Genomic DNA, 25,415 nt, shown 5'->3' on the forward strand with positions numbered 1-25,415 from the left:
ACGAGGGCTGGCATACTACCTGAGGAAACACGGGTACAAGAGAGTAGGCATACTGGCGACAAACACACCAGCATTCCTGGAGAGCACATTCGGTATCGCGGCGGCAGGAGGTGTGAATGTCGCTATCAACTACCGGTTGAAGCACGATGACATCAGTTACATCTTCCAGCACTCGGACGTGGACATGATCATTGCCGATGCTGAGTTTGTGGGCTTGTTGGACGAATACAAGAAGGAAAGACCAAACGTACCAATACTGATTGACACAGACACGGATGCGACAGAAGGCGAACTCTCGGGCCCTTTCGACGATGCAGTACTCGAGGGATTGAAGTACGATATTGAGCAAGGGGGCAAGGGCTGGGCAGACCTGGAGTCCCAGGCGAAGGACGAAGAAGACGTCATGGCACTCGCATACACCAGCGGAACAACAGCACGGCCGAAGGGGGTCGAATATACACATCGTGGCGTCTACCTTGCCGCCATGGGCAATGTCATCGAGTCCGGGCTGAACTATCATACCGGCCGCGCAAAGTATCTCTGGACTCTGCCAATGTTCCACGCGACGGGTTGGACATTCCCGTGGTCAGTCACCGCTGTCCGAGGAACGCACTATTGCCTCCGCAAGATCGACTACCCAGAGATCTGGCGCCTGCTCAAGGAGGAAGGCATCACGCATTTCAACGCCGCACCAACCGTCAACACCCTCCTCTGCGCAGCGAAAGAAGCAGAGCGCCTACCCCAACCAGTCAGAGTCACCGTAGCCGCAAGTCCGCCGAGCGCCTGGCTCTTCGAACAGATGTCAAATTTGAACCTACACCCCGTTCACGTCTACGGTCTTACGGAAACCTACGGTCCGATCACGAAAGGCTACCACATGCCCGAATGGGAAACGCTACCCGAGAAGACGAAATACGATCGTATGGCACGACAAGGCCACGGCTTTATCATGGGCAAAGCGACGCGAGTCATCAAGACTGAGCAGCCGGAAGGTGTTCTCACCGACGTGGAAAGAAACGGCAAAGAGATTGGAGAAGTCATCTTCGAAGGCAACATCTGCGCAAAGGGCTACTACAAAGATGCCGAAGCGACGCGCAAGCTGTGGGAGGGTGGCTGGTTACATACAGGCGATCTAGCTGTTTGGCATCCAGATGGAGCGATACAGATCCTGGATCGTGCGAAGGACATTATTATCAGTGGTATGTTGTTGACTTCCCGGGCCTCACTTCTTTGAAGCGACTTGCTAACCGAACGTGTCACAGGCGGCGAAAACATCTCCAGCGTAGCGCTCGAGGCCATGCTTTCCACGCACCCCTCCATCCTCGAAGTCGGCGTCTGCGCCGTGCCGGACTCACACTGGGGCGAGCGGCCCAAGGCTTTTGTTACCACAAAGGACGGGACAAACAGCGACACGTTGGGCGATGAGGTGATTCAGTGGGCCAAGGAGAACAGTAACATCAGTCGCTTCATGGTGCCCAGGGAGGTTGTGGTTGTCAAGGAGTTGCCCAAGACGAGCACGGGGAAGATACAGAAGAATGTTCTTAGGGAGTGGGCGAGGAAGGGTAGTGTAGAGTAGCTGTGCTTATGAAAAACATAGCATATCTCTCACATGGGGCTTCTCGATCGCGAACTCAGATGTAGAGTCATTTGTCTGCACCACGCGTGAAATTTGAGCACATGGTGAAGCAGCGTGGTAAGGGAAGCAATCGATGCTGCTTCTCCATTGAAAAGGAACTCAATGAGCCTGCGGTACTGACTCAGATGTCAATTACTCTTAATCGATCCATCATGTTTTCACCTGACGGAGCTTTCATCAACACGAGCGAGATACTCAGCGATGCGGAAGCTCAAGCCATCCACAATAGAGTCCAGGACGAGGTTGCCGCTGAGAATATTGCTGACGGACGTGTGGGAAACTTTAAAGACGATCCTAAATTCCCAGAGGCTAAAGCATATGCCGATTCAGAAGTTTCCAAGCGACTGCCCGCGGCTATTTTACAGGCTGAGGTTGAAGCTGGGGCCGGACAGGGAGATCAGAGTGCAGGTAAATGCCCCTAGCTAATTCTGCTTAATGCTGGTCGGCTGACTCATTGAACGATTCTGAAGCATCTGCAACACAATTACTGAAACAGTACAAAGGTTTTGTCCTCTCCAAGCTACCTGTATCAGAGGAAGTTCAAAGCCAGATACGCGGGCTGTTTCAAAAGTACGGTTGGCCAACAGTCTGGCAGTCTCTTGACTCAATCGAGGGCTGCAGAGATGGTCCTACATGGACTTGGCAAGACGTGGACAATGACCTGCTCATGACGCTGGGGGACGAGAAACTGCTGGGAATGGACAAGATAGCAGAGTACATTTTCATTGGTATGCGAGTCAGTCAGTGTCGTGACCAGTACAGAACTCTGAAAAGGGAGCAAGAGGGGAACGAGACCAGAGACGAGAACTAAGAGTAGCGCACACCGAGTGCATCTGATCTCTGTATTAGATGCTCAGAAATAGAGAGAACAGCAGACTCATCTCAATTTGACATTTCCAAATTTGGTGAAGTGATTTACACGAAGTTTAAGCGCTACTAGGGGGGTCTAGAAGAAGTGTTTTAGTTTTGCTGTATACAGACTGAATTAGCTGAATTGGCAAGATGCTGTCGTTATGAACCTTCGCTGAGTATCGCAAGCCCCGTGGAGGGTTACCGGAAGTACCGGTACGATCTCAATACCACGTGCCCCCCCTACAAACGAAAATGTACATAGGTAAATACCGAAATGAGTCCTATATCAACGCAAGATCTTGGGTCACAATGATACGTTGTGGCAAGCATGACCCCGTCCTACTGACTGATGTCTCATCTAGTTTGTATGCCAGCAAACAGAGAGTATTATATAACGCTGATAAGCCAACCCTCGTGTAATTCCTAACTGATACCTATGATGGCCTCCGCATCATCTAGTGCAGACGTTCCCGCACCAGGCCCACAACTACCTGACGACCAAGCGCTGAACGACATCGAGGAAATCCGAGATCTGGTCGCACGACGCAACCGAGCGCTCGACTCGTTACACCTTGACCAAGCTGAGAGAGATGGGTTACGCACGGATTTGAATGAGACCGGGTGGCCGGTAACCCTCTGCAAAGGTGGCTCACAGACAATGAGGGCCAAGAAAGAGCCGTTCGATGCCCGCGATCTTTATGCGCTGCTATGTATCATGCGGCACATGAACATGCGGCACACTGATGTTGCGCTCAACGAATTACGTCTCTTCTTCAAGAATCAGACCAGCTCAGGGTTCAGGGAAAAGTGGAACAAGATGCGAAAAAGATGCGAAAAATTATGGAAAGAACCTGATGACAAGGAGCTGATAGAGCTGTACGAGGGCCCCAACAAGCCTTTCAGAGATATTGCTCGAGAGAACTTCCCAGAGTTTCGAGAAGCCGTGAAGAACTTTCCGCAATCGGATATGCAGATCGAGATCGCGTATCTGATTGCGAAGAAAAGGGAAGTGAAAGAATCCGACGATGACACAGGTAACAGTGCTGGTGACGGAAATTAGGATGCCAGGGGAGAACAATCCTGCATTGCCGCCTCAATTGAAATGTTTTACAGAGTTATAGTCAGAAGGTATACATATTGGAGGTAGCCTCTTATTATCGGGAGATGATGTTGGCGGGAGTGTGAGAGATGGATACTGGCACGTAGCTTCCAATTCCACAATCGCTAAGATTCTAGCCCGAACGGCTAACCCACTTGGGCGTGTGACTTCCGTAATCCCAATAAGCTTGGAAGGGCGTTGATCTCCAGACAACTGAGCTGAATCACACCAAGCTGTTGCATCGACGCCTTCATCACAACATGACCCTTCTTGTCACCATAAGCGCTCACATAATCCACCCGTGAATCCCCACGAACACCACATCGAACCAGGCCTGTGCCGCCACGAACACTACTGCCCAATTGGGTGTCTCAAGCCCTTCACACCACATCTTGTATGCCTGCCAGATCGCCACATGAGTCGCTGCGAGCACCGCCTTCCCAGCAATCGCAACACCGATAGTGATCTTACGCCTGAGAACTGAGCCACTTTCTTTGTCATGCGCGATGAACACGAGATAGGCGACCCAGAAGCACGTTGATACGACAAGAGAGATGGATGCGAAATAGGGAAGGAGGGGCGCAGTGCTGGTGTGTGGAGTGTGAGGCTGCGTGAGTGTCAATAGAAGACTGACAAGTTTGATGAACTACTTACATGCTCCGCGATTGTACCACTGCTTCGACTTGCCCAGAGAGTCGCGAATATGGCACTGACACACGAGAAAAACACGAAGAGGGTGTTCATCAGTGTACGCGCAGCACTGGTGTGCTTTGCGACGAGGCGATACTCGCTGGAGCGTGGGCGCTGTGTGGCTGCGCCATAGGAGGGGAGAAGAGGTTCTTGCGACATGACTAGAATTATTTGCTCGGTGTATCTTGATTCTTACTATAATAGAGAGAGCGGGTAGGTTGTGTTGGAGCTCTAGAAGAGGAAGTGGGGTGATTGGGGCGTGGTGGTACAGATGAGTAAGGCTCAGCTTGAACGCCAACAGACGCTGTGCCACCTCAACATCCCTTCACTTATCCCCGACCATAGATAAACTATCTAAAAATTAGGGGACCGAATACCAGCGGTCTTCAAATCATCCACAATATGGTGCCACGTCTTCATGAGGACTTGCCCAACGATCAACACAATCCGAAGGTCCAACCAAGCCTGAGCAACCGAAAACCCCACAAGGAAGCGCGGCATAACCCCGTGGCACCGTTGCCCTACTCCCAAAAACACTATGGTGAACACACCTTTCCCCAGTATAGAACATGCACATGGTAGCCAGCGAGCAACCGCATCAGTAGCCACGTGCGGATGGCGTGCGAGGAGGACAAGGTAGGCAATCCAGACCGGAATGGATATTGCGAAGAAGAAGACCCTCGATAGAAATATGAACTGTGGCGAGACGTCCAAGGAAGGAGTGGAGGGCTGGTACAACATGTCAGTATACTTTACCTGAAACCATTTTGTTCGGAGAGCAATGTACTTACTGCTTCATCACTGGTCGGTGCGCTGAGCCAACCCCACGTAAGGGTCAACACAGCGGTAAGGAAGAAGACGGTGGTGCATATGCTACGTAGTATCTCTTGCAGAACATAGTTAGCACCGATCGCCTCTACTGCTCTGCCAGTGTAACCACGATAGTGACGAGAGGGCGACGCATCGTTCGGATTCGAGAGTGGTGGATCTGTCGATCCCATTGTGCTGGTAAGAGCAGAGGTAGTGTGTCCTTGTCACTTTGCGCTGGAAATAGAGGCTGAAAGACCTGGAGCTGCTATAGTGCGGTGGGGTGGTGGCATGGTACCCAGATCACTAAGGGCTCTTCATCTCAGATCGTTCCGGATAAGACGGAGCATGAGGCTGCTTTTGGCGTTCTTTCCGTGAGAATGAGAGCCTTCCAACTAGCTACTCCTAACAGGCTTTATCGTGTCGCTTTCAATGCCGGCAAGTGATGCACAATTTTGCTGGTACCGCCTCGCTGACAGGGATTTTTAATGCATTTACCTAAACAGACTCGCGCCAGATCTCTAACGTCTATGGTCTAAATACACCCACATCATCTACCTCTTCCTCTTCTCCTCCTCCAACTTCTTAGCCGCAGCCTTCCTCGCCTTCTCCCTCCTTCCCACTGCTGCCTCCGCACCAATACCACCAAACACCAGTCCAACACCTAGCCACTGCATGCCAGTAATCTCATGACCGAACCACCACACACTCCAAACCATGGTCAGCATCTTCCTCGTAACCGTCACTGTGACAAGCAGCAAAGAACTAAAGTGGGCTAGGGTGTGGAAGATAAAGACCTGGCCTATAGCGCCACAGGCGGAGAACATTAGGACGTCCCAGCCGACAGCAGGGTATGTGGTTATGAAGGAGAGCGCGTCGGAGAGTTCACCGGATGATGAGCGTGGGTCAAGGCCGATCCAGCCAGCGAGGGGAGTGGAGGCAAGGAGAGGTGTGATGAGGAGGTACGACACTGTCAGTGCTGTTGACATGATGTTCTGGGCGCACATCATCTGGGGTCCTGTGAAACCCTTGAAGCTGCTGAAGATGTGGTCTTGAACCGTGTTCGTCAGGCCGTCGAAGAGAAGATTCACCCCGAGCAGGATGAGACCAATGGTCTGCGAGGCGTCTGCGCTGACACCCTTCTTCGCGGCCTTCTTCGCTGTGGACGGGCTGTGTAGTGTAAAGACCGCGACACCGAGGGTTACGAAACCGACGACGGCGTACTTGTACATGGGGTATCGCTTCTGGAAGAGCGAGATGTGGAGGAACATGACCGGGAGCAGTTTGCAGCTCTTGGCTAGGATGAAGGTGACGTAGTCAATGTGCTTGAGACTTGCGTATCCGAAGGGGGACGCGAGCGACGATGTGACGGCGATTCCGAGGAGCGGCATGAGGATGTCTTTCGAGGGGAAAATGGGTAGCACCTTGCGCACGCCGGTCTTGGGGTCTTTCTTCGCGGAGAGGTTGAGGTAGAGGAGGCCGGTGATGGCAGCGAAGGCGGATTGGACGGTGTTGAGGAAGATGGAGTACGTGAAGCGCTGGTTGCCGGGGCCGTGGGTGGTGGTTGTTAATCGCTCTTGGATCCATGCCCAGGTCATGCTATCCTGTGTTAGTTATGTTCCCGTCCAACGTAATATTGTACATTGCGACCACCTCATACGCGAAAAAAAGCTGAACAGGCCTGCAGCCTACATCGACGTAAAAACGTACAAAGTAGGCGACATGACCTCAACGTAGGCTCCAGGGTGACTTACAAACTTCCATATATACCAGCGACACAGATTACCAACTGGAAGAGCCCCGCTTCCTTTTGCTCCTGAGGGTTCCGGGCATGGAGCTCTGCTTGCTCCTCCAGCTTCTGCTCGATTGAATGCACCGCACCGTCCAATTGGTGGTGCTGCGCATCTCCCTTCGCGTTTCCATTCGTCTCGTTGACCTTGCGCCGAGAGGCTTCCATTGTGCGTGCTGTATCGTGGGTATCGCTAGGGACGTCGTGGGAGTTGATTGAGGAAGGCGCGCGCCGTGTTCGTGTTGTAGCGTGTCGCGTTGTGTGTAAAGGAGTGGACTGCGCGATGAGGGTGCGCGAGGAATACAGAGAAACAATGTTTCTCGAGCGACTGTGGGTCAGTGGAAAGTGTACACCTGGCTTTAGGTTTAGATTACACCTGCGCCATAGGCAGTTCCTAAGCTTCAACCGTGGCATCAAGTGGCCGGGGCTAAGACGGAGTTAGAAGCGAGCACGGGCCGTGTTTGAGCCTCAGGGATCGACTCGACCGGGGCGCGCCACCCACTCGCTAGTGTGTGGAGCGCCGCTTCACTGCGAGCTGGAGGAGCACACACATGATGCAAAGGGTGCGAATCTGCCGACCGAGTTTTCATGTGGTTATGTCATTCATTGTGGAAAGAGGTATCTACGCATAGTCTGGAAAAGGCATCAAAGCCTTCTCCGCGCTTACCGCTCCAGCCGTTCATAAGGTCGTGAAAATATGCTCGCTAAAAAAGAAGATCCAAGGCCAAACGCCAGCAGATGCAGCCCCCACCCTGTTCCGGGGCCCAGAATGCAAGCTCACGCCTCACCTCTGACAATCTTCGAAACAGCGCTCTTGACCAGCACCCACATTGGCCCAGCGTTGACTTCCTTGCCGCCGCCCTCCTCCATCCCGCACTTCCTCTTCCACGCATCTCTCCACCCTCGCTCCGTATCCTTTTGCTTAAGCCTCATCAGCTGCCCCGCTCTCTTTCCTTGCCTTCTGTACCCCGCCATGAACGCGTCCCATTCTTTCCTCTCCTTGACGAAGACGACTACTCCGTTTCCTGCATCGATGGGCTGGCTGCCTCTAGATAGAATTCGGGCTTCCCACGCGCTGCCCATGGACTGAAAGGTGAAGTTCGCGCTATGCAAGACGTAGTAGCGCTTCCGCTTGCCGAACTTTGACGCAGCGTTGGATGAGGGCGTGATCCAGTGTGTAGCGCGTGAGTAGATGCCGTCTGCCAGTGCTTCGTGGAGAAGCTCTGAAGGGATGTATTGGCGGCACTGAAGAAGCAACTTGTTACGGAGCAGACTGATGTCGATGTCTGGGTGGGCGGTAGGTATTTGTGGCGAATGAGACAACAGTGCCTTGGTTTGCGTACGCGTTGATCGCGCTGGTGGCTTCGATATGCGCCCTGATGCTCGAATGACAGTGACTGGGTTGCTGAGTTGGTGAGGGGTAATCGTCTGCGTTTGGATGGGCGCCATGATAGTCGTGGTGCTCAGTTGAGAGTGGTGTGTGCTTTGTAGGCGGTGTCAAGTCTCGTAGCCTTCAAACCGTGAATCCGTATGGTGTCGTCTGGTAGGGAAGTTGTGGATGGAGTGAGGAATATTGTGGAGGAGCAGAAGCGAGGCAGAGAGGGAACATGCGGTCAAGAAATCATCTTTAACCATCATGCACCCCTTCCTAGAAGAGCTAGCTCCTGAAAAGAAACAGCTACTACCCAGCCTTCGGAAATCAGTCGGGGTGCCAAATCTGTCTCTGCCCTAGTCTACCGCCTGCCCGCGTCTGGGCGATCCTGGAAGGATTAGCGAGGCACACGACGCCTGCCTGCCGAACCTCACCGTGGGCGAGCATCCCGCGCCTGCAGCGTTTGTCGTCTGAACTTGTGCTGTTCCAACGACTTCTTTGGCGGAACACCTTTCTTTCACCGCTGGAGCCCCCTGTGGAAAGCTCAGTTGTTGTGGCGAAGACATCGTGTTCAGGTGCTCAGCGTCCGAGCGTGACACTAATGACGTATTCCCGATTGGAGGGTCCAACGGTTCGGAACATCTGGGCAGCCTCGTTCTGCACGTGCAATGCTGCACTCATGTCCCCTTGGGCAGCACCATCATCAAACGTTCGCAAGTACCACGTCACGTTAGGTGTAGTTCGCAGTCTAGACACTATCATCATAGAATTCTAAATATTGGTAGTAGATGTTGTTTGTTTGTATCGGAGTGTTGGTAGGGGAGCAAGGGAGAGGGAAGGGTTTCGGGAAAGGAGTGAGGGAGTGATTAGGAAGGTACATCGGAGTATCGTAGTAGAGCTCGGGACGTGGTGAGAAGCTTCTCACTTCTTCCCCAACTCTTCTTCGCCAAGAAAACCCAAAGATGGATGTCAGAGCTGCTACCCTTGAGCAGATGTACTATCCGGATATCAAAGGCCATAACGTCATGACATTCGTGAGCCGCTCAGCGTGCACTCAGTTCTCTCTCGACAATAGTAAGAAAAGTAAATAATGCTCCAGACAATCCGTGGTATCCATCAGTAACAGCAAGTAAGAAATTCAGCAATTCCATGCTTTTGTTGTCGATTTTCGTGGTCGCCGTTTCGGGAGACATGAATGCAGATGGCGACGGACGTGAAGAGCTGGCGACTGATAGCGAGGCCTGCACGGTCTCAAGCTACCTTGCACCTCCCAAGAGGGTTGGCAATACCCAACGGCGCCGACGTTGGGTAGCAGATGCGCCAGAGAGCGGTCTACTCCTGGGCCTGGCTGCGGCGCATCTTCTCGGCCTCCAAGTTCTCGTACAGCAAATAGAGCGCCTTCTCGTTAGCACTGGCACTACCAGTGATGGTGAACATGCGCTCGCCGGTGTCATCGTGAGGTGCCTTGGCGATGGAGATACGGGCATTGGACGTCTTGCGGATCTCGCTGATCTTGCTACCGCCGCGTCCAATAATACAGCCGACCATGTCAGACGGGATGCTGATGTTCTGGGTCTGCATCTCTTCGCCATCCTCGGTGTGCGTTGGGGGCGGGGGCCTGTTGGCGGCATCGGATCCAGATCGTCGAGAAAAGGCAGGAGGCGAGTCACTGAAATCAGCGCCGTGACCAGTGCGGTTGTACGAGCGTCCGCCCATACCACCGGCGGGTGCGCCACCGCCGTTGGACAGTGGGACCGGACCAGCACCAGGCTGAACCCTGACGGCGGGGTTGTAGAGGACAGTGCCGTAGCCGCGCTCGTGGTCGTCGATGAGGCACTTGCCAATCTCCCAGATAGCCTTCTCGATACCGCCGGGCGAGCCCTGGACTTCGACGATGCGCTCGGTGGACTGGGGGAGCATCTCCTTCTGTGCGACCATGCGCACGCCGGAGGCATCCTGGATCTGCTTGATCTTCAGACCCTGGCGACCAATGATGGTGCCCATCTGGTTGTGCGAGATGAGCAGGCGGATGGCTACAAAAGTTAGCTTAGTATCAGCGCTTGTACGCAGCCATATCGCTGGGAAGCGCCGGGGTGTCGCAATTGTACGTACGATGAGTGCCGTCGGTGCGAATAACGCCGCCCATGCCCATAGCAGGGGCGCCCTCGAGCAGGCCTTTGGCGACTAGGCCATACGCCTTGGAGATGCCAGAGAGGCTACCGGTGACGGAGAGGACGCGGTCGTGGACACCTTGGACGACCTTGCTGACACCGGCGCGCACGCCAGTCTCGTCGCGCAGGTCAGCGACGTTCTTGCCCGCCTTGCCTATGATGACCCCGGCCTCTTTGGACGAAACAATGGCTCGGAGGGTGAGCTGCGACTCTGCGTATTCCTCTTCGGTGCGCGGGACTACTTCGCCCTCGCCGTCCATGTTGAGGCGGTCCAGCTGGTCGGCGACGCGGCTAGCATCCTGACCGGGGCCGGGTTGGGGCTCTTCTGAGGACATGTTGTGGGGATGGCCTAGAGAAGGGCTGCAGCTGCGGTCAGTGACGTAGTTTTGCGACGCGCGCACTATCGCGATACTTACAAGAGAAGAAGGTGGGTCGCGGAGACAGAGAGGAGAGATGGGTGTGCTGCGGAGGGCGGGAAGAGGACGAGTCGAATGTGTCGAGGCTATGGTGCTACGTATCAGCAATTCTGTCAAAGGCTCGTGTTTGGGAGTGTGCATGGAAGCTACTCACTGGTGACTACGGAAGTGGCGGGGGAGGTGGTCGGTGCGGGATAGCGGACAGATAGGTAAGAGGGGGAGGGCGCAAGGGTAGGTGGGAGGGAGCGGAGAGGAGGATTGGGGGACGCGTGGGAGAAGAGAAGAGGCGTGTTGGCGGAACCTCTCTGGAGCGTGCAGATAGAGTGGAGGTAAGGTGACGGAGGGGAGACGAAGCCCTGGGTCTGCGCAATATTAGGGCGGCAGGATGTAGCTTTCCTTAGCGAGACGGGCGAGCCTTGCCCTATCCACGAACATTGCAGGTGCTGGGAGGCACTGCAGGGGATTCGGCGCAATCGCTGTCCTCGTGCAGCAGGCACTGAATCTACGGGAGCAATCACTATGCATGGCCTGCATGCCGGCGTGAATGCATCAAGCTGTTTGCAACTCTCGCGCGCCCCATCACCGAACACAGAACAGAATAGACCCCGCGTGCACGAGCCTCGAAAACGGCCAAGGCCCCGCGAAGATGCAGCTAAATCCAGCATTTTCAGGGTACTGGCTAGCCACGACTAGAATGTGAATGTATCGTGCCGCTGAATTTGATGATTGGCTGGGATGCGCGGGTTTTCTGCCTTCCAATGTTCGATTGAGACTAGGCCTTCACCACGCCTACGTATGCAGCGGCCTCCCAACACCACCCAATGCGCGCTCACACATCAATCAACGCCAGCTCGTGTTTTACCCACTCTCTCAAACGCCGTATCATAGCCTCACACCGCCTCGGCACCACTCCATGCTGTCAACCTGTATGCGCCCTACTTTTGCGCCTCGAAAACGACCTTTTGCACCTTCATCTTGTCGAATAACTCATAGCCCTCAATGGCGTCGCTCAACGGCATGACTTTATCAGCCATGAAGCTGTCACATATTAGTCAACGACTGAACTCATACATCATCATCAAACTCACCCAAGCTTATCCTGATGCCTCTTCAAGCTGTCAAGTGCTTCTTCAAACACGCTTCTTACAGGACACCTTCCCATCTGAACTCTGACGTTCTTTCCATACGCCTCATTTCCGGACCAGGGTATCTCGCCATTGTGGACTCCGACTGAGCTGATGACGCCCCAGGGTCGGATCAATTCGTATCCCATTCGAAGCGCAGGAGACAGACCGACGACTTCGATGACAATGTCTGCTCCCCGACCGTCTGTGAGCTCCTTGACGCGCTTATCAAGACCCTCACGATCTGTCTGGAAGTTCCAGGGTTCCGCACCAAGCGACTTCGCAAGTTCGAGACGCGAGGGTACTGAGTCGACGGCTAGAATGTGCTTTGGCTTGTAGTCGGTGATGTTGCAGAGTGCACATAGAGCTACAGGACCGCAGCCAATGAGTACAACGACACTGTCCTTGATCTCCTCGGGAGTGGAATATTGGAAGCCGTTCTTAGCTGCAAACATGCCCGTTGGGAAGATGTCTGCCATAAGAACCAGTGCCTCGTCTTTGATGCCAGGTGGTGCTTTGACAGCTGTGGAGTCTGCGAGTGGAATCCGGACGTATTCTGCCTGGCCACCATCTAGGGCAGGACATCCAAAAAGCTGGCATTTGACACATCGCGAAGAGAAGCCGTGGGTGCAGTAGAAACACTCGCCACAGCATGTTGTGAAAGGAGAGACAACATGGTCGCCAACTTTCAAGCTCTTTACCGATGAGCCTACTTCGTGAACGTGGCCGGTAAACTCATGGCCCATCACAAAGTCGGTAGCTGATGGCTGGTGACCGCGGAAGACGTGCAATTCGCTTGGAGTTTATGTCAGAGATATTTTTATTATTGGTGGTAGCAGTCAAGTACCTGCCGCATAATGCCGTCTGTAAAGAATCAGTAGGGAGATCATGGTATCGATCAGCGTACATACCTTCTCAACTTTCACGATAACATCTCCTGCGTCTTGAATCTTTGGAATTGGTCTGTCTTCAATCACCACCTTCCCTGGCCCCTTGAATACGACTGCTTTCATGCCGTGTCTCTTGGTATGTTGTCGAGAGTGATTATCGTTATTGGATGTCAAAAGAAAAGACTGTGACGAGGGGATTTAGGAAAGAAAGCACATGTAAGTCAAGAAACTACCTGCGACCAAGTGGACCTTGTGGACTAAGTATAGGGCGCACGCCTGACGACATCGGAGGCGCCAAATGCTCCTCGGTGATGATGTGGTGTGGTAGCTCCTACCCCGCCGAGGTTCGACTGCGGGGTAGGGGCAAAGGCAGTGCGAGCACATTGGCTGCAGGCGTGTGTAGTAGCTTAGGTAAAATTGCTAAGATAGTACGCAAATCTTGAGAGGTAGATCAAGGAATGTTTCGACCAGCGTCCTGGGTTGCTGTCGGGTGCCCCGGTTCCCGACCGACTCCGACAAGCCCGAAGCTCGACGTAGCTCTCCGCCTCCTTCCGCACCTGTACTTCAGTACATCGATAGCAAACTGCAACAACGCTACAGAGTGCAACATACCATATGAATCCATATGAACGCCTTGTCCGAAGCTCAACGAAATACAAGCGTATAAACACCATCCGGGTAACCAAGCCGTATTGCAGTGTCCTATCCAAAACTCCCAGCAAATGCCCTTCCAAAATGACGTCGATGGTGCGTAGTCGAGTTCCGTCTTCAAGTGACGGTGCATAGAAGCTCCTCCTCCAAAATGAACTTGCCCTCTTTGTACTTTTCGCTGGCCTCGTAGGCCTTGTCGTACTTCCAGCCGACAGTCTCCTTGCACTGGCGGCAGTGGATGTCGCGTACTATGTGACGTCCCGTGGTCATATTGCGCTCGTTGGGGTCCGACTCGGTGATGTTGACGACGGTATCGAAGAGGTACGCCTTGCCGTGTTGACCGCGGAAGTTCTCATAACGGTTAGCGATATGGCTACGTGTGGGAGTTCAAGATGCGCTCACCCTGCTGAGTATGTCGTCGTGATTAGAGAGATGCGTCTTGCAGTTCTTGCAGCCGTAGATGCGCGACGTGGTCGAGTTTAGGTAAATGTTGTACGTGAGGCCCATGGTGATCGATAGGCGATCCGACTCGTGAACCGAGGGTTGCTGCAGCGTAGGAGTTGTATCGAGACCGTGGCGGTAATCGGAGCGGTAGTCAGAGGTGGCCACTCGTTGTTGGTCGCCGCCTGTCATACGTGCTGTTGGTGCGGGTGTGAAGGGACAAAGGTGGCGGGGAGCTAGCGGTGAAGCGTTTGAGGGGCCGATGGTTGTGGCTCCCGCTGCTGCGCCCAAGCGCGATTGCTATCTTGGGATGTGGAGTGAAGCTTTGGACCTGGAGGTGACGGCGCGATCCCTGATGGCACGTGCGCGTCAGTTGGGCGGGATGACGAATGCGAGGGGCACAGCCGGGTAAACACTTGGGCAGGGTCCTATGTGGTATGGGATCGGATGCTCTACATATATCTATGTGGATGTGCCGTGACTCTGTGGAACTAGGTAACAAGTCCCACGGGAGCTTGACAGCTACCAAGCTAGTGCATGAGGTGAGATGGTGTGTAGGTAGTCAGCTGGTGACGCACGTGAGGGCACGCTGAGCTCGAATAGTCCGGGTACGATCGTGTCAATGAGACCCGAACATGAACAGCCGACTAGATGGAAAGCATGTTCCTGTGACAAGCCACAGCCACGTCGGTCTGCCTGATCGGGAAGTCATTGTCGGCCTTGCTGCATCTGAACGTCTCTCTCCGCCACGGCGAGTCATCGTATAAGCGCTTGTCTACCTCAAGTCGTCTTCTCGGTGTTGTTGTTGCCATGGCCGAGTGTCTGCGCGCACCCACAAACAGAGAGCGTTTTACATTGGCACACAAAGAAGCAGGCTGGTGATTGAGAGGCCAGCGCATCGACGATAAAAAGGACGATGAGCGTTGGTAGTGGACAGACTATCGCATCCTCTATGCAAGGTCTTGTTGTCGTCTGTTGAATACTGCGCGTCCCAGCCTCTCTCCGCAGATTGGGCGAGTCGGGTGCCCCACTCGAGGTAGTGGTGGAGTCCCACAGCGTATAGGTGTATGTCGAGAGTGAGAGAAAGGTAATTGCAGAGCGTTTACCGCTCCCGCTCCGTGACAACGGGCAGTAAGTCGGTGCCGCATGCAGGGCGATTGGCGTGGTAGGCGACTATCAGCCCAGCCTTCCGATGCACGTCCGCTGCGGCTTGACTCTGTGGCAGAAGTGCTAGCGGGCTTAACCTCGCTGATATGGAACATTCTAGCAACGTTTTTAGGACCAAAATCCCAGCTTAATTTTTATCCGCCCTGGATCTCAACCAACAGTCGCTGCAGCCAGACTAATTTTCTAGTGACACCGTCCAGGCCGCTATCCTTCCGCAGCTCGCCCCCATGGTTCTTCCCTCCTTCTTCGCATCCTCAAAGAAGTCGTCCAAGACCAGAGATATCCCCAACCTTGCCCCCCGACCCTCCCCCCAGGCTAACTCAGGCACCCCTCCGGCCTCGCCTGACAAGCACACCCACTCCAAGGTCAAGGACCGGGAACGCTCCTCCAGCCGCCGCTCGAGCTCCTACTCGTCCAAGCGCTCGTCCAAGTACGACCGCGACTCCCACCCGCTAAACCTCCCGCCCGAGGAGCGCCAGCGCCTGTCCTCGCAGATGTCGGCCATGGATCAGCCCACGCCCCAGCCAATGGACGTGGACCGGGAGCACTCGTCCTCGCCCGCCCCCTCGAGCCCCGTCGCAGACACGCCCAAGACGAACGGCGCCAACGGCGCCCCCGACGGGCCTGCTCCTCCACCACACCGCTACACCAAGAGCCCGCCGCCGCCCACTGCCAACTACGCCGCGACCCCCGAGGCTGCCACCCCGCCCGCTGAGCCCCCGACGATAGACGCCGAGGAGTACAAGGCGGCCGGCAACAAGTTCTTCAAGATCAAAGACTACCCGCGGGCCATCGAGGAATACTCAAAAGGTGCGTAGTGACACTAGCCATGCTCTAGCCGAAGCTTTGCACTACAGTACACCGGGAGAGCTTCTGGCTAACCAATCCGCAGCGATCGAAGCCGACCCCAAAAATGCCACCTACTACTCGAACCGGGCCGCCGCCTACATCTCCGCCAATAAGTTCTACGAGGCCATGGAGGACTGCAAGATGGCCGACGAGCTGGACCCCAACAACATGAAGATCCTCCTGCGGTTAGGCAGGGTATACACCAGCCTGGGACGGCCCGACGAGGCTGTGCAGGTGTACGACTCCATCAACGCCACGGCCAAAGACAAGCAGCCTGCATTGACAATGCAGAAGCACCTCCGCATGGCCGAAGACACGTCACGGAACGAGGGCTCGGGTTCCATGGTCATATACGCCCTCAACGAGGCTGAGAAGGGTCTCGGTGTTGGTGTAGACAAGCCCCGGAAGTGGCAGCTCATGCGGGGAGAGGCACATCTGCGCATGGGCAATGCCAATGCACTTGGAGAGGCACAAAACGTAGCCATGTCGCTACTACGGTACAACAACCAGGACCCCGACGCCCTCGTACTGCGCGGCCGCATCCTATACGCCCAGGGCGAAAACGACAAGGCGGTGCAGCACTTTAGACAAGCACTGGCATGCGACCCCGACTTCAAGGCCGCTGTCAAGTACCTGCGAATGGTGCAGAAGCTGGACCGCATGAAGCAAGAGGGTAACGCTGCCTTTAAGTCCGGCAGGTACCAGGAAGCCATCGACACCTACACGCAGGCACTCGCAGTCGACCCCTCGAACAAGAACACAAACTCCAAGATCTTACAGAACCGAGCCCTGTGCCACAGCCGGCAAAAGAGCTGGAAGCAAGCCATTGCAGACTGCGAGAAGGCTCTCGAGCTTGATCCAAGCTACACAAAGGCACGGAAGACCCGGGCGAAGGCCTTGGGAGAGAACGGCAACTGGGAGGAGGCAGTACGTGATCTCAAAGCTATCCAGGAAGAGAACCCATCGGAGCCTGGCATTGCCAAAGAAATCCGCGATGCCGAGATGGAGCTTAAGAAGAGCAAGAGGAAGGACTACTACAAGATTCTCGGGATCGAGAAGGACGCCACAGAGACACAGATCAAGAAGGCATACCGAAAGCTGGCCATTGTACATCACCCCGACAAGAACCCAGACGACGCGGATGCTGCAGACAGGTTCAAGGAGATTCAAGAAGCACATGAGACTCTGAGCGACCCACAAAAGCGCGAGAGATACGACTCCGGCGCTGATCTTGTCGACCCCAACGACATGTTCGGCGGCGGAGGCATGGGAGGAGGCATGGGCGGCATGGGTGGCGGCATTGACCCAGAGATCCGTAAGTACTGTTACAACTATGGGAGAAGGTTCACGACTAACGCGATACACAGTCATGCAAATGTTCGGTGGCATGGGCGGAGGCATGGGAGGCGGCCGTGGCGGCGGAGGTGGCTTCCACTTCAGCTCCGGCGGCGGTGGAAGTCCGTTTGGCGGCATGGGCGGCATGCCCAGCGGTGGCCGAAGAGGAGGACCGCCCGGTGGTTTCCCCTTCTAAACGCCCTGACCATACCCACGTAACGACAACCACCACCACGCTCCGTTTCAAACACATCATCCGACCTTTGATTCGTGTGTATACCCTTGGCAGAACATTTCCGACAGATTTCATTCATGGCGTTGGATACAGGAGATGCGCGAGCAGTAGATACATAGACGGTCGTTTGGATCGCTCTCCTGTATTTGGGTGCGAAGCATCGATTTTCACATTGGCCTTCGAGGGATTTGAGCATTGCCTGGCGTCTCTCATTATTATCTTGTGCATGAAATCTGCCTGAGGAAATGATAGCCGTTTGTGACTTATTGGAAGAAGTAGTGTGAAACGAAATCTCAGAAGTTAACGATCAAGAAGAGAGCGTCTTTGCATGTGTGATTGTATTCGTGATTGGTCTTCAAAAACTGTGATAGTGTCACGAGATCATACTTGTAGCTCAGCTTGCCTTTATCCGTGCGTGTCTCACCGTCTAGAGTGTGGTACATGAGTATTGCTGCATGATGGGAAGGGAACGAATGACGTAATGCGCACTAAAACAACGCGAAAACCGCCTTATACTGACTCAATACCACATCTTCAATCCCTTCAAAAACTCAACTCCAACATTCCATTCTTGAGGATAGAATTTACGCCGATGAATGCCAGCTTGCACACCAACTATTCCCGTGTCACATCAGCTTTGCAACAATCTTAAGCTACAACAATTTTCGCCGGTATTGGATCTCACGGCAGCTTTTGCGGTTTTGACAAGGCGGATAGAGCAGTTATTTAAACACATCCTGAAGAAGAGATTGCAAAGATCGTTGGAAGAACAAACGGGTCGCTAAGACTGCTTTTAAACGCTACTCGGCTTTCAGTGGCAGCATCCCCAACCTATACACATCATGCAACAACCACCACCTAGACGCGGCCGTCCAAACCGCCAAACCGCTTCCTCAGAACCATCAAGAGGCACTCACACAAGCCGTGGCCGTGGCGACTCCAACCCCATCTCAGATCGAGGACGAGGACGAGGAGCATCCAGAGGCAGAGGACAAGGCCGCGGTCGCGGCAGACCCAACTTCAGACCGGACCCTGACAATCCTCCCGTTCCCTCATTCGCATACATACACCCCGGAACCAGCGTCTCAATAGTCCTCAAACAAGATCAACCCACCGGTCACCAAGTCCGCGGTATCGTCGCCGATCTGCTAACGCGAGGCGATCATCCGCGAGGTGTGAAAGTGAGGTTACGCGATGGAAGGGTGGGGAGGGTGCAGAAGCTTGTTAGTGAGAGCGAAGGGCAGCAAGGTGAGGCTGTTGTTGGAGGCGCTGGTGCGGGGTTGGGTAGGGATGGTGAGGGCGGTGGGAGCAGTATGGGTAGAGCGGGTGGAAGGATGGTTGGGGGCAGGGTGGAGAGAGACATTAGGGATGAGGATGAGTATCTTTATGATGAGGGGAGGAGTCGGAGACAGCCGGCTGATGTGGGACTTTTTGCAGCGTTGGAGGAGGCGGATCGGAGACATCAGGGTGGAACGGGTGCGGATGTGAGTGGGGTTGAGGTAGCGACGTGTCCAGTTTGTGGGGAGTTTGAGGGTGATGAGGCGGCAGTTGCGCATCATGTTGAGGAACATTTTGGGGGGTAGTCCATGCACATGGACGGCTTGCTGTGTCTCCGACTTGTTTGGATAGTTTTCTATGTACTTATGCGTTTGGTTTGAGTAGCGCGTCATCATCCTCGCTGTATCAACGTCTCTCATACGCACCACGGACGTCACAAAGTAACCTCCCGCCTTCATCATCATCGTGTCTTCTGTGAGCAGTACTCGCTATGTAGTCCTAATCGATCCTTATAGCCGCACCGCCCATTCCGTAAAAACCTCAGTTGTAGGTGACTTTGACCCTACGGCGGAGATCAACTTCGAGAAACTGGTCCCGTATCCACCCAGATCCATCTCCCCGACCACGCTTCATGCTCTCATGCGCACGATGATGACTGAGAATGTGCTGTCTGGCGCTGTTGTACTCCGCCACGAACTCGGTATCCTCCTCCCAATCTCGAAAAAACTCTTCGGCTACTGAAGCTTCGTCCCATTGACGAGTCTCGTTCGTGTCTTGGATGATGTTGTTGAGGTTGTTGTGGCCGCAGGTGTAGACTCGGGCATCTCTATATGCCAGGTCGAGATGAGCGATATAGTACGCTATGTCGCGCTTCAAACTAGGTACTTGGTCCTTCTTGCCTTTGACCTCTTTACTCAGCTTGGTGACCTCTGTCTTCAAGCGGTCGATCTCGGGCGCACGTCCGGCATTGATTGTGTTGCGGACTGCCAAGATCTGAGTGTGCTCATTACGGTGCCTGTAGACATGTTAGCGACATATTCAGTAGAGAGAAACTTGATAGTAGCTCTTGGGGAAGCCTGGAGGAATTCGCAGCACTCTCATGATTCATAGGAGCGCTGAAAATACACTGAAGGTCTCCTGGGTCTATCGAGAGTCAAGAAGGAGATTGAAAGACATACCAATCTCGCGATGACTCGGCTGCAGCAAGCTTGGCTTGAAGGTCGTCTAGCTCTCTCTTCTGACCGTCGATCTGTGTCTTCAGGCGCTCTGCATTGATTGTGCTCATTTGCACACTCTGAGCGTATTGTCGATTCTGACTTGAGTGCTGGGCGAGCTGCGTTCGCAGATCGCCGACCTCCGCTTGACTCATGGCGGCCTCGTTTGAGCGAATGTTGGCTTCGGACAATTCGCGTTCAAGAGATCCGACCCTGCGCTCAAGTCGACTATTGTGGTCCTGGGACGAACGTAGCCGGGCGTGAGTGTTCTCCGCATCTTGTACCGCTGCAGTCGCGTCATGGCGTGTGGCTTCCAACTCCGACTCTTTCTCTGTGTCAGAAGTCTGGAGTGCTTCAACTCTGGCGCGAAGTACCTCCGCTTCGGAGACCGCGGCGACGTTGAGTACGTTCGTCTGCTGCAGATTCTTGTTGGAAGCTCTGAGCATGGCGACCACACCCTGTGACTGCTGTAGCTTGCGCTCCAGATCGCTGTTCTTGTATTGTGCAACAGTCAGATCCAGGTTCAGTCTGAAAAGATCTTTCTCGTCGTCGCTGTCAGAACCATTGTTCTCAGATGCGACGGCGCTGTGGGAGAGGGGTGTAAGCTGCTGCTGTCGTCCTAGATGACTGCCTTCATCATCGTTGTCGAAGGCGGCGGAAGCCATGTTTTCGGGAATACGATGACCGATTTCTGTGCTGCGTGTGTTTGCTGCGGTAATGGTGGGCGAGCAACTCGGGTCGTACCTACCTGATGCACAGCAGGGTCCATGCTTGGCGGAGCGTCCTCACCAGGGAGGAAGGCACGCCAGGCGCAGATGTGAGCGATGAACGGTGAACTACGAAAGAGAAAATGTGAAATCAAAATGACAGCGGCTGGCCTTTATAGGAGGTCAACCTGCGAGGTTCGCGACAAGCTTTGACGCTTTCCAAGCACCGCGACAGGATGATGGCCGTTTGCTCACACCGTCTGTTCGCGCTGGTGAGAGAACACAGCCCATACAAGCAAGCAATGAGAGTAATTCTTGAAACGCGAGTTGCAGACATGTGATCATTGTACAGAAAATCATATACAAACGAGAGATACAAGCAAAATGAACAGAAAGGGTTGACACATCCTTGTGTTGTCAGGCGGCCAACCCTCACTCATTACCTGCTAGAGTCGCTTCTCCATTGGCGGCGATGTTGATGCCGTTTGAGCCGCCGACTGACTTGCTGCCATCGGAGCCCTGCGTGATGCCCAGGTTTCCACCGAGGTTCGCCGCGGCACCGTCCTCGCCGAGAGTAATACCAGATTCCTCAGAGAACTTCTCAGACTCTTCAGTAGCCTTGACACCGTTTGACTTCTCACCCTCTGCCTCTTGAGCTTCCTGTTCAGCTTCTTTCCTTGCTGCTTCTCCTTCGGCGCGTCCGGGCTGGTTCTCCGTACCAGCGCCAGCACCAGCCGCACCTTCTTCTGACTCTTGCTCGGCGGCGACAGCAGGCTTTTGACCGGCGGCGGCGGACTTCTCGCCCTCTGCTGCTGAAGACTTGGGCTCCTCCGCGGCTGCCGCAGTACCATTGCCCTGCTGATTTCCGCCGAGTTTGAGACCGTCGCCAGTGATACCGCCGCCTGCACCGCCTAGAGTGAGGCCTCCAATCGTGAGACCACCACCTTGCTTCTGAGCCTCGCGGCGGCGACTTCCTTCATTGGTCAACGAGTCCAGACTCTGGAAGCCTGCGTCGCGTCTGACGGGGTGTGCGCGATACGAGCGAGAAGCAAGGTTTGCTTTAGTCTAGTATGAACGTAAGTAAACGAATTGTTCAAGAGGCATCAACAAAAGTGACCATCTATTGACTAGCCAATATGATGCATTGGATCAACGTACTGCCCATAATGTGCGGGGAGGCACGGCGAATGCATCTACGAACGATACGGCCAGTAGACCAAGAGTCAATTCCAGAGTGACCTTCATGTCGAGAGTGTACTGTTTAGTGGATAAAAAGAAGTTGTAAAAGGGATCAGCTGTCCGGCAGCAGTACTATTAGAAGACTGAGAAGTGAGGAGTCCTACTGGCGAGCTCACCAGAGGCACATCCTCAGGTCTTTACTGCGAATAAAGGCTCCTCAGGCCCATGAGTCTCGGTGACATGCGCTTGCCTCAGCCACCCGTCGCTGGCATTGCCGAACAACTGATGGAACGCTCTCACGACGTTTACAGGCCAGCTTGGCGATCGAGAGTGGTCGGAACAGTGTGTCAAACGCCAGTGCGCGGCGGGGCCGACCGCTCGCTAGGATGCTGGGGTTCTTCATGTCGCAAAAGCGTCGCAGCTCCCGTCTGGGCCATGATCTTCGACCGCTCGGAATGTTCGGCCTCAGAGGAAGCCGTCCTCGAAAGCCCAGCAGAGCTAGACCCATGGTTAAGTATTCCAAAGGCTGTCTTGTGTGTAGTGTCGTGAAAGCCAAGACCAGATTTGAACGGAACCCTGGCATTTGTGTACGGCGCGTTGACAGTTGGGTCTCGAATCAGAACAGAACCTAGTTGTCGTACGAGTTTCTCAATTATCATAGAGCCTCGCGAGGCTGCTGCGTGCATCGCGGGATCTGTCTAGCGGAGCAAGGTCGCGTGTGGATGGAAATAATCAGGAACTCCACACGTCCATATTGCGATTGCCTCTATGACACGGATAGACGCATGTTTTCGTGAGAAGCATGACGGGAAGTGAGGAGAATGGGCCCGGAAAGAGATGGGATGGGATGCGTTTGGCGCCCGGGCGAGAATGGCGATGACGACTAGCGGCCACGCGAGATTGACGCGCTAGTGTCGATGACTAAACCCGCACAACAATTATCCAGGACTTCAACCTGGGCTCTCCCATGCGCCTCACATCACAATGACCCCTCATTCTTTCTAGTTGATTCATTGCGACTCCTCATTCAATTTTCCATACGTGTCTGCGTCGTGGACTTGGAGTCGGAGTCATTTCCTGTTCGAGCGCGACGATATGCAAAACATTCTCGCCTTTCAGACGTGTCTTCGTACTATGGCCTGACGAGGCTCAGTGCTATGTTACCCATTCAATCCAACAAGTTTACTGACGTGAAGCCAACAGCCCAGATCGCATCGATGTCCTCCGTCTACACGAATACGTATACAGCATACCTACCTACATCGAAACACCACCAGCCCTGCGCACCCTTATCCAGTCAACAAACGCTCTCCTTCATATTTGTACAGCTTGAACGCCTCGTGTAGTGACCCCGCAGTCTCGCCGGGAAAGAGATGCAGAAAGAAAGCGTAGCCTTTCTTGCGCTTTACTTTCCACAGGAAGAGCTCCCGCTTGGCTTCATCGTTCCAACCGGTGAACACAAATTCGCCATTGTTGCTAGGTGATGGGGCTTTCACTGTCTTTCGAGGAGCTACAGGTGTACCTCGCAAGGCACTATCACGGCTACCAGGAAGTGGAGTTGGAAAGGCTGCGGAATAATGATTTAGCGGAAAGACTACCAAGGTGTTTTGGGTCATCTTACTGCCTGGCTCACGCTGCTGAAGATCTATTGGAGCTTGCGGCTGCCCAATGGAGTTTAAGACACCAGGACCATGTAGGCCCCTCGGCACTTGGTTTTGCCTAGGGGCTTGTGGAGGTGCGGCTGCTGTTGAAGATCCAGAGGCCTGCGGATTGGCTCTGCCTGTCCTGGTATCTGGCTGAGTACGACGAGAAACCACGAAGGCCTCGCCGGTCCATACCCTGTCGTCGTCCACGTATCGCCAAGCCTGAGCCGGGTCTTCCCATGGAGGTGGATTCGCCGCTGGGGCTACGCACGAAAATTAGATTGAAGACTACAGTATGGTTATAATGGCTTACGTCGAGTGTGTAGGCGACTGGCTGGTCCATGTGGCTGCATGAATGAAGGTGCGAAGTCCCCGTCGTTGTTGGGGAACAGCGATTCGTCCAGGTATTTCAGGGGGCGGTATCCACTACCACCAGAAGGTTCTCTGTGATCGGAGCTGCTGTTTTCGAGATCATCGGCCATGATGGTTTATATGATGGATATCTGGTATAAGTATGAAGTTGAAGAGACGGTCATGAGACAATGAGTTTATAGACACTGAAGGCGCGGAAAGTAAGGCAGGATCGACGGTGAGCACGTCATTCTTCTGAGTGTATATACCAGGTGAAGGCAGGAGAAGTTAAGTAAAACATCCCTTCGCTATTCAAAGAAGACGTGGCCTTATTGTTCCTCGACTCACGCGTGTATACACCTTCTTTATGTAACAATACGAGTACGTTTGCTTGTTCCGCACGTAGATGGGAGTTGATCACTTGCCATTCGAGAAAGCTAACTATTGTGTAGCTATGATAAACGCTGGTAATGAAGTCACATCCGAGGTCGGTATCATGATCAAGGAATCAAGAACTAGGCAGTCTACCGACCAAAGGCGAAGAATCTATGAAACATTGCAACCCTACTAGCTTGTTTGTACAGAACACCACGAATGTGTCATTCAAACCAGCTTTCCGCTACGCCTTTTACTGGTGGGCCAAACGCTCATATCACTCACTGATACCGACCGAAATATGGACTGCCTGGAAGTACCGAGGGCGCCTCGATCCTCTGACAAGCCATTATAGGGCCTTCGTGACCTGAGGAGGCAGGAACTCTGTGGTTCGTCGACACGACGCCTGGCTGTGTTGCGTTGCCCAGGGCGTTGTCATTGTAGCCTGAACCCCACGGTAGCGGATGGTTCTGAACTTGGTAGTGGGCTGCTACCGGGAAGTTATGTTGTCGAGCAACAGGCTCGAAGGACGATCGAAAACCTTGGGCAGAGTACCGTGGAGGACCGATATGTACGTTCTGATAGGCGTACGGTCCATGCACTTGACTGAAAGCTGCCCGGGTGGGCGTCGCATACTTGACTGAGGAGTTCTGTCAGCTTGGAACTATATTGGACTCTCTGTAATACTGACCTTGATCCATACTCAAAGCGCTGCCGAATGCTCGTCGAAACGCCATAATAATCTGAACCAGAGTCTTGCTGTCAATGTGGTACGACAGCCGCTGGAAGCTCATTTGTAGCGCGAGCATTGAATTACCTACGGCCGCGGGCAGTAGGTCAAATGCGCCATTGAGGGCCGTTTTCAGCGCGTTCTCGTTGATGTTAAGAGTGGCTGCGAGCACGGCCAGAGCAGACTGCGCTGCTGGGCTGCCCTCGCTTGTGTGGACGGCGACTTCTGACTCCATGTAGCCGAATTGAAAGAAGTGGGGAGAACTGGTTGACTTTCGTGAAGGTCGTAAGTGATACGAGGTGAGCGGAACTAGGCAGTTACAGTGGAATGTAACTGTGGAGGTGTTTCACGGTGAATATCGCGTTGCCAGGTAGTTTACCTCTAAGTTTCGACAAATGAATTGGCAGTCGTTCG

General features: G+C 54.0%; 10 protein-coding genes across 10 annotated transcripts; 3 read left to right on the plus strand and 7 right to left on the minus strand.

Moving 5' to 3' along the window:
- Window positions 1-1,788: 1,788 nt before the first annotated feature.
- Window positions 1,789-2,447, plus strand: J4E93_002111 (uncharacterized protein; the record flags this gene model as incomplete). Its single annotated transcript, XM_049340059.1, has 2 exons — window positions 1,789-2,044; window positions 2,107-2,447. 2 exons carry the CDS (start codon window positions 1,789-1,791, stop codon window positions 2,445-2,447), a joined length of 597 nt encoding a protein of 198 aa, XP_049202381.1.
- Window positions 2,448-2,816: 369 nt separating this feature from the next.
- Window positions 2,817-3,548, plus strand: J4E93_002112 (uncharacterized protein; the record flags this gene model as incomplete). The annotated part of the gene is made up of 2 exons (XM_049340060.1): window positions 2,817-2,824; window positions 2,948-3,548. 2 exons carry the CDS (start codon window positions 2,817-2,819, stop codon window positions 3,546-3,548), a joined length of 609 nt encoding a protein of 202 aa, XP_049202382.1.
- A 2,090-nt stretch (window positions 3,549-5,638) lies between these two features.
- On the minus strand, window positions 5,639-7,041 carry J4E93_002113 (uncharacterized protein; the record flags this gene model as incomplete). The annotated part of the gene is made up of 2 exons (XM_049340061.1): window positions 5,639-6,683; window positions 6,839-7,041. The coding sequence occupies 2 exons, from the start codon at window positions 7,039-7,041 to the stop codon at window positions 5,639-5,641; spliced, it is 1,248 nt and encodes a 415-aa protein (XP_049202383.1).
- Window positions 7,042-7,650: 609 nt separating this feature from the next.
- J4E93_002114 (uncharacterized protein) lies at window positions 7,651-8,322 on the minus strand (the record flags this gene model as incomplete). The annotated part of the gene is made up of 1 exon (XM_049340062.1): window positions 7,651-8,322. The coding sequence occupies one exon, from the start codon at window positions 8,320-8,322 to the stop codon at window positions 7,651-7,653; it is 672 nt and encodes a 223-aa protein (XP_049202384.1).
- Window positions 8,323-9,577: 1,255 nt separating this feature from the next.
- On the minus strand, window positions 9,578-10,751 carry J4E93_002115 (uncharacterized protein; the record flags this gene model as incomplete). Its single annotated transcript, XM_049340063.1, has 2 exons — window positions 9,578-10,278; window positions 10,358-10,751. 2 exons carry the CDS (start codon window positions 10,749-10,751, stop codon window positions 9,578-9,580), a joined length of 1,095 nt encoding a protein of 364 aa, XP_049202385.1.
- Window positions 10,752-11,767: 1,016 nt separating this feature from the next.
- On the minus strand, window positions 11,768-12,969 carry J4E93_002116 (uncharacterized protein; the record flags this gene model as incomplete). Its single annotated transcript, XM_049340064.1, has 4 exons — window positions 11,768-11,870; window positions 11,921-12,751; window positions 12,804-12,820; window positions 12,868-12,969. The coding sequence occupies 4 exons, from the start codon at window positions 12,967-12,969 to the stop codon at window positions 11,768-11,770; spliced, it is 1,053 nt and encodes a 350-aa protein (XP_049202386.1).
- Window positions 12,970-13,614: 645 nt separating this feature from the next.
- On the minus strand, window positions 13,615-14,130 carry J4E93_002117 (uncharacterized protein; the record flags this gene model as incomplete). The annotated part of the gene is made up of 2 exons (XM_049340065.1): window positions 13,615-13,848; window positions 13,900-14,130. 2 exons carry the CDS (start codon window positions 14,128-14,130, stop codon window positions 13,615-13,617), a joined length of 465 nt encoding a protein of 154 aa, XP_049202387.1.
- Window positions 14,131-15,332: 1,202 nt separating this feature from the next.
- Window positions 15,333-17,485, plus strand: J4E93_002118 (uncharacterized protein; the record flags this gene model as incomplete). The annotated part of the gene is made up of 3 exons (XM_049340066.1): window positions 15,333-15,915; window positions 15,998-17,269; window positions 17,322-17,485. The coding sequence occupies 3 exons, from the start codon at window positions 15,333-15,335 to the stop codon at window positions 17,483-17,485; spliced, it is 2,019 nt and encodes a 672-aa protein (XP_049202388.1).
- Window positions 17,486-19,342: 1,857 nt separating this feature from the next.
- On the minus strand, window positions 19,343-20,681 carry J4E93_002119 (uncharacterized protein; the record flags this gene model as incomplete). Its single annotated transcript, XM_049340067.1, has 2 exons — window positions 19,343-19,817; window positions 19,981-20,681. 2 exons carry the CDS (start codon window positions 20,679-20,681, stop codon window positions 19,343-19,345), a joined length of 1,176 nt encoding a protein of 391 aa, XP_049202389.1.
- A 474-nt stretch (window positions 20,682-21,155) lies between these two features.
- On the minus strand, window positions 21,156-21,968 carry J4E93_002120 (uncharacterized protein; the record flags this gene model as incomplete). The annotated part of the gene is made up of 2 exons (XM_049340068.1): window positions 21,156-21,788; window positions 21,882-21,968. The coding sequence occupies 2 exons, from the start codon at window positions 21,966-21,968 to the stop codon at window positions 21,156-21,158; spliced, it is 720 nt and encodes a 239-aa protein (XP_049202390.1).
- Between the last annotated feature and the right edge of the window lie 3,447 nt (window positions 21,969-25,415).

This window comes from Alternaria ventricosa (assembly GCF_023758065.1).
Source record: "Alternaria ventricosa strain BMP 2768 chromosome Unknown scaffold_3, whole genome shotgun sequence".
NCBI lineage: Eukaryota > Fungi > Ascomycota > Dothideomycetes > Pleosporales > Pleosporaceae > Alternaria > Alternaria ventricosa.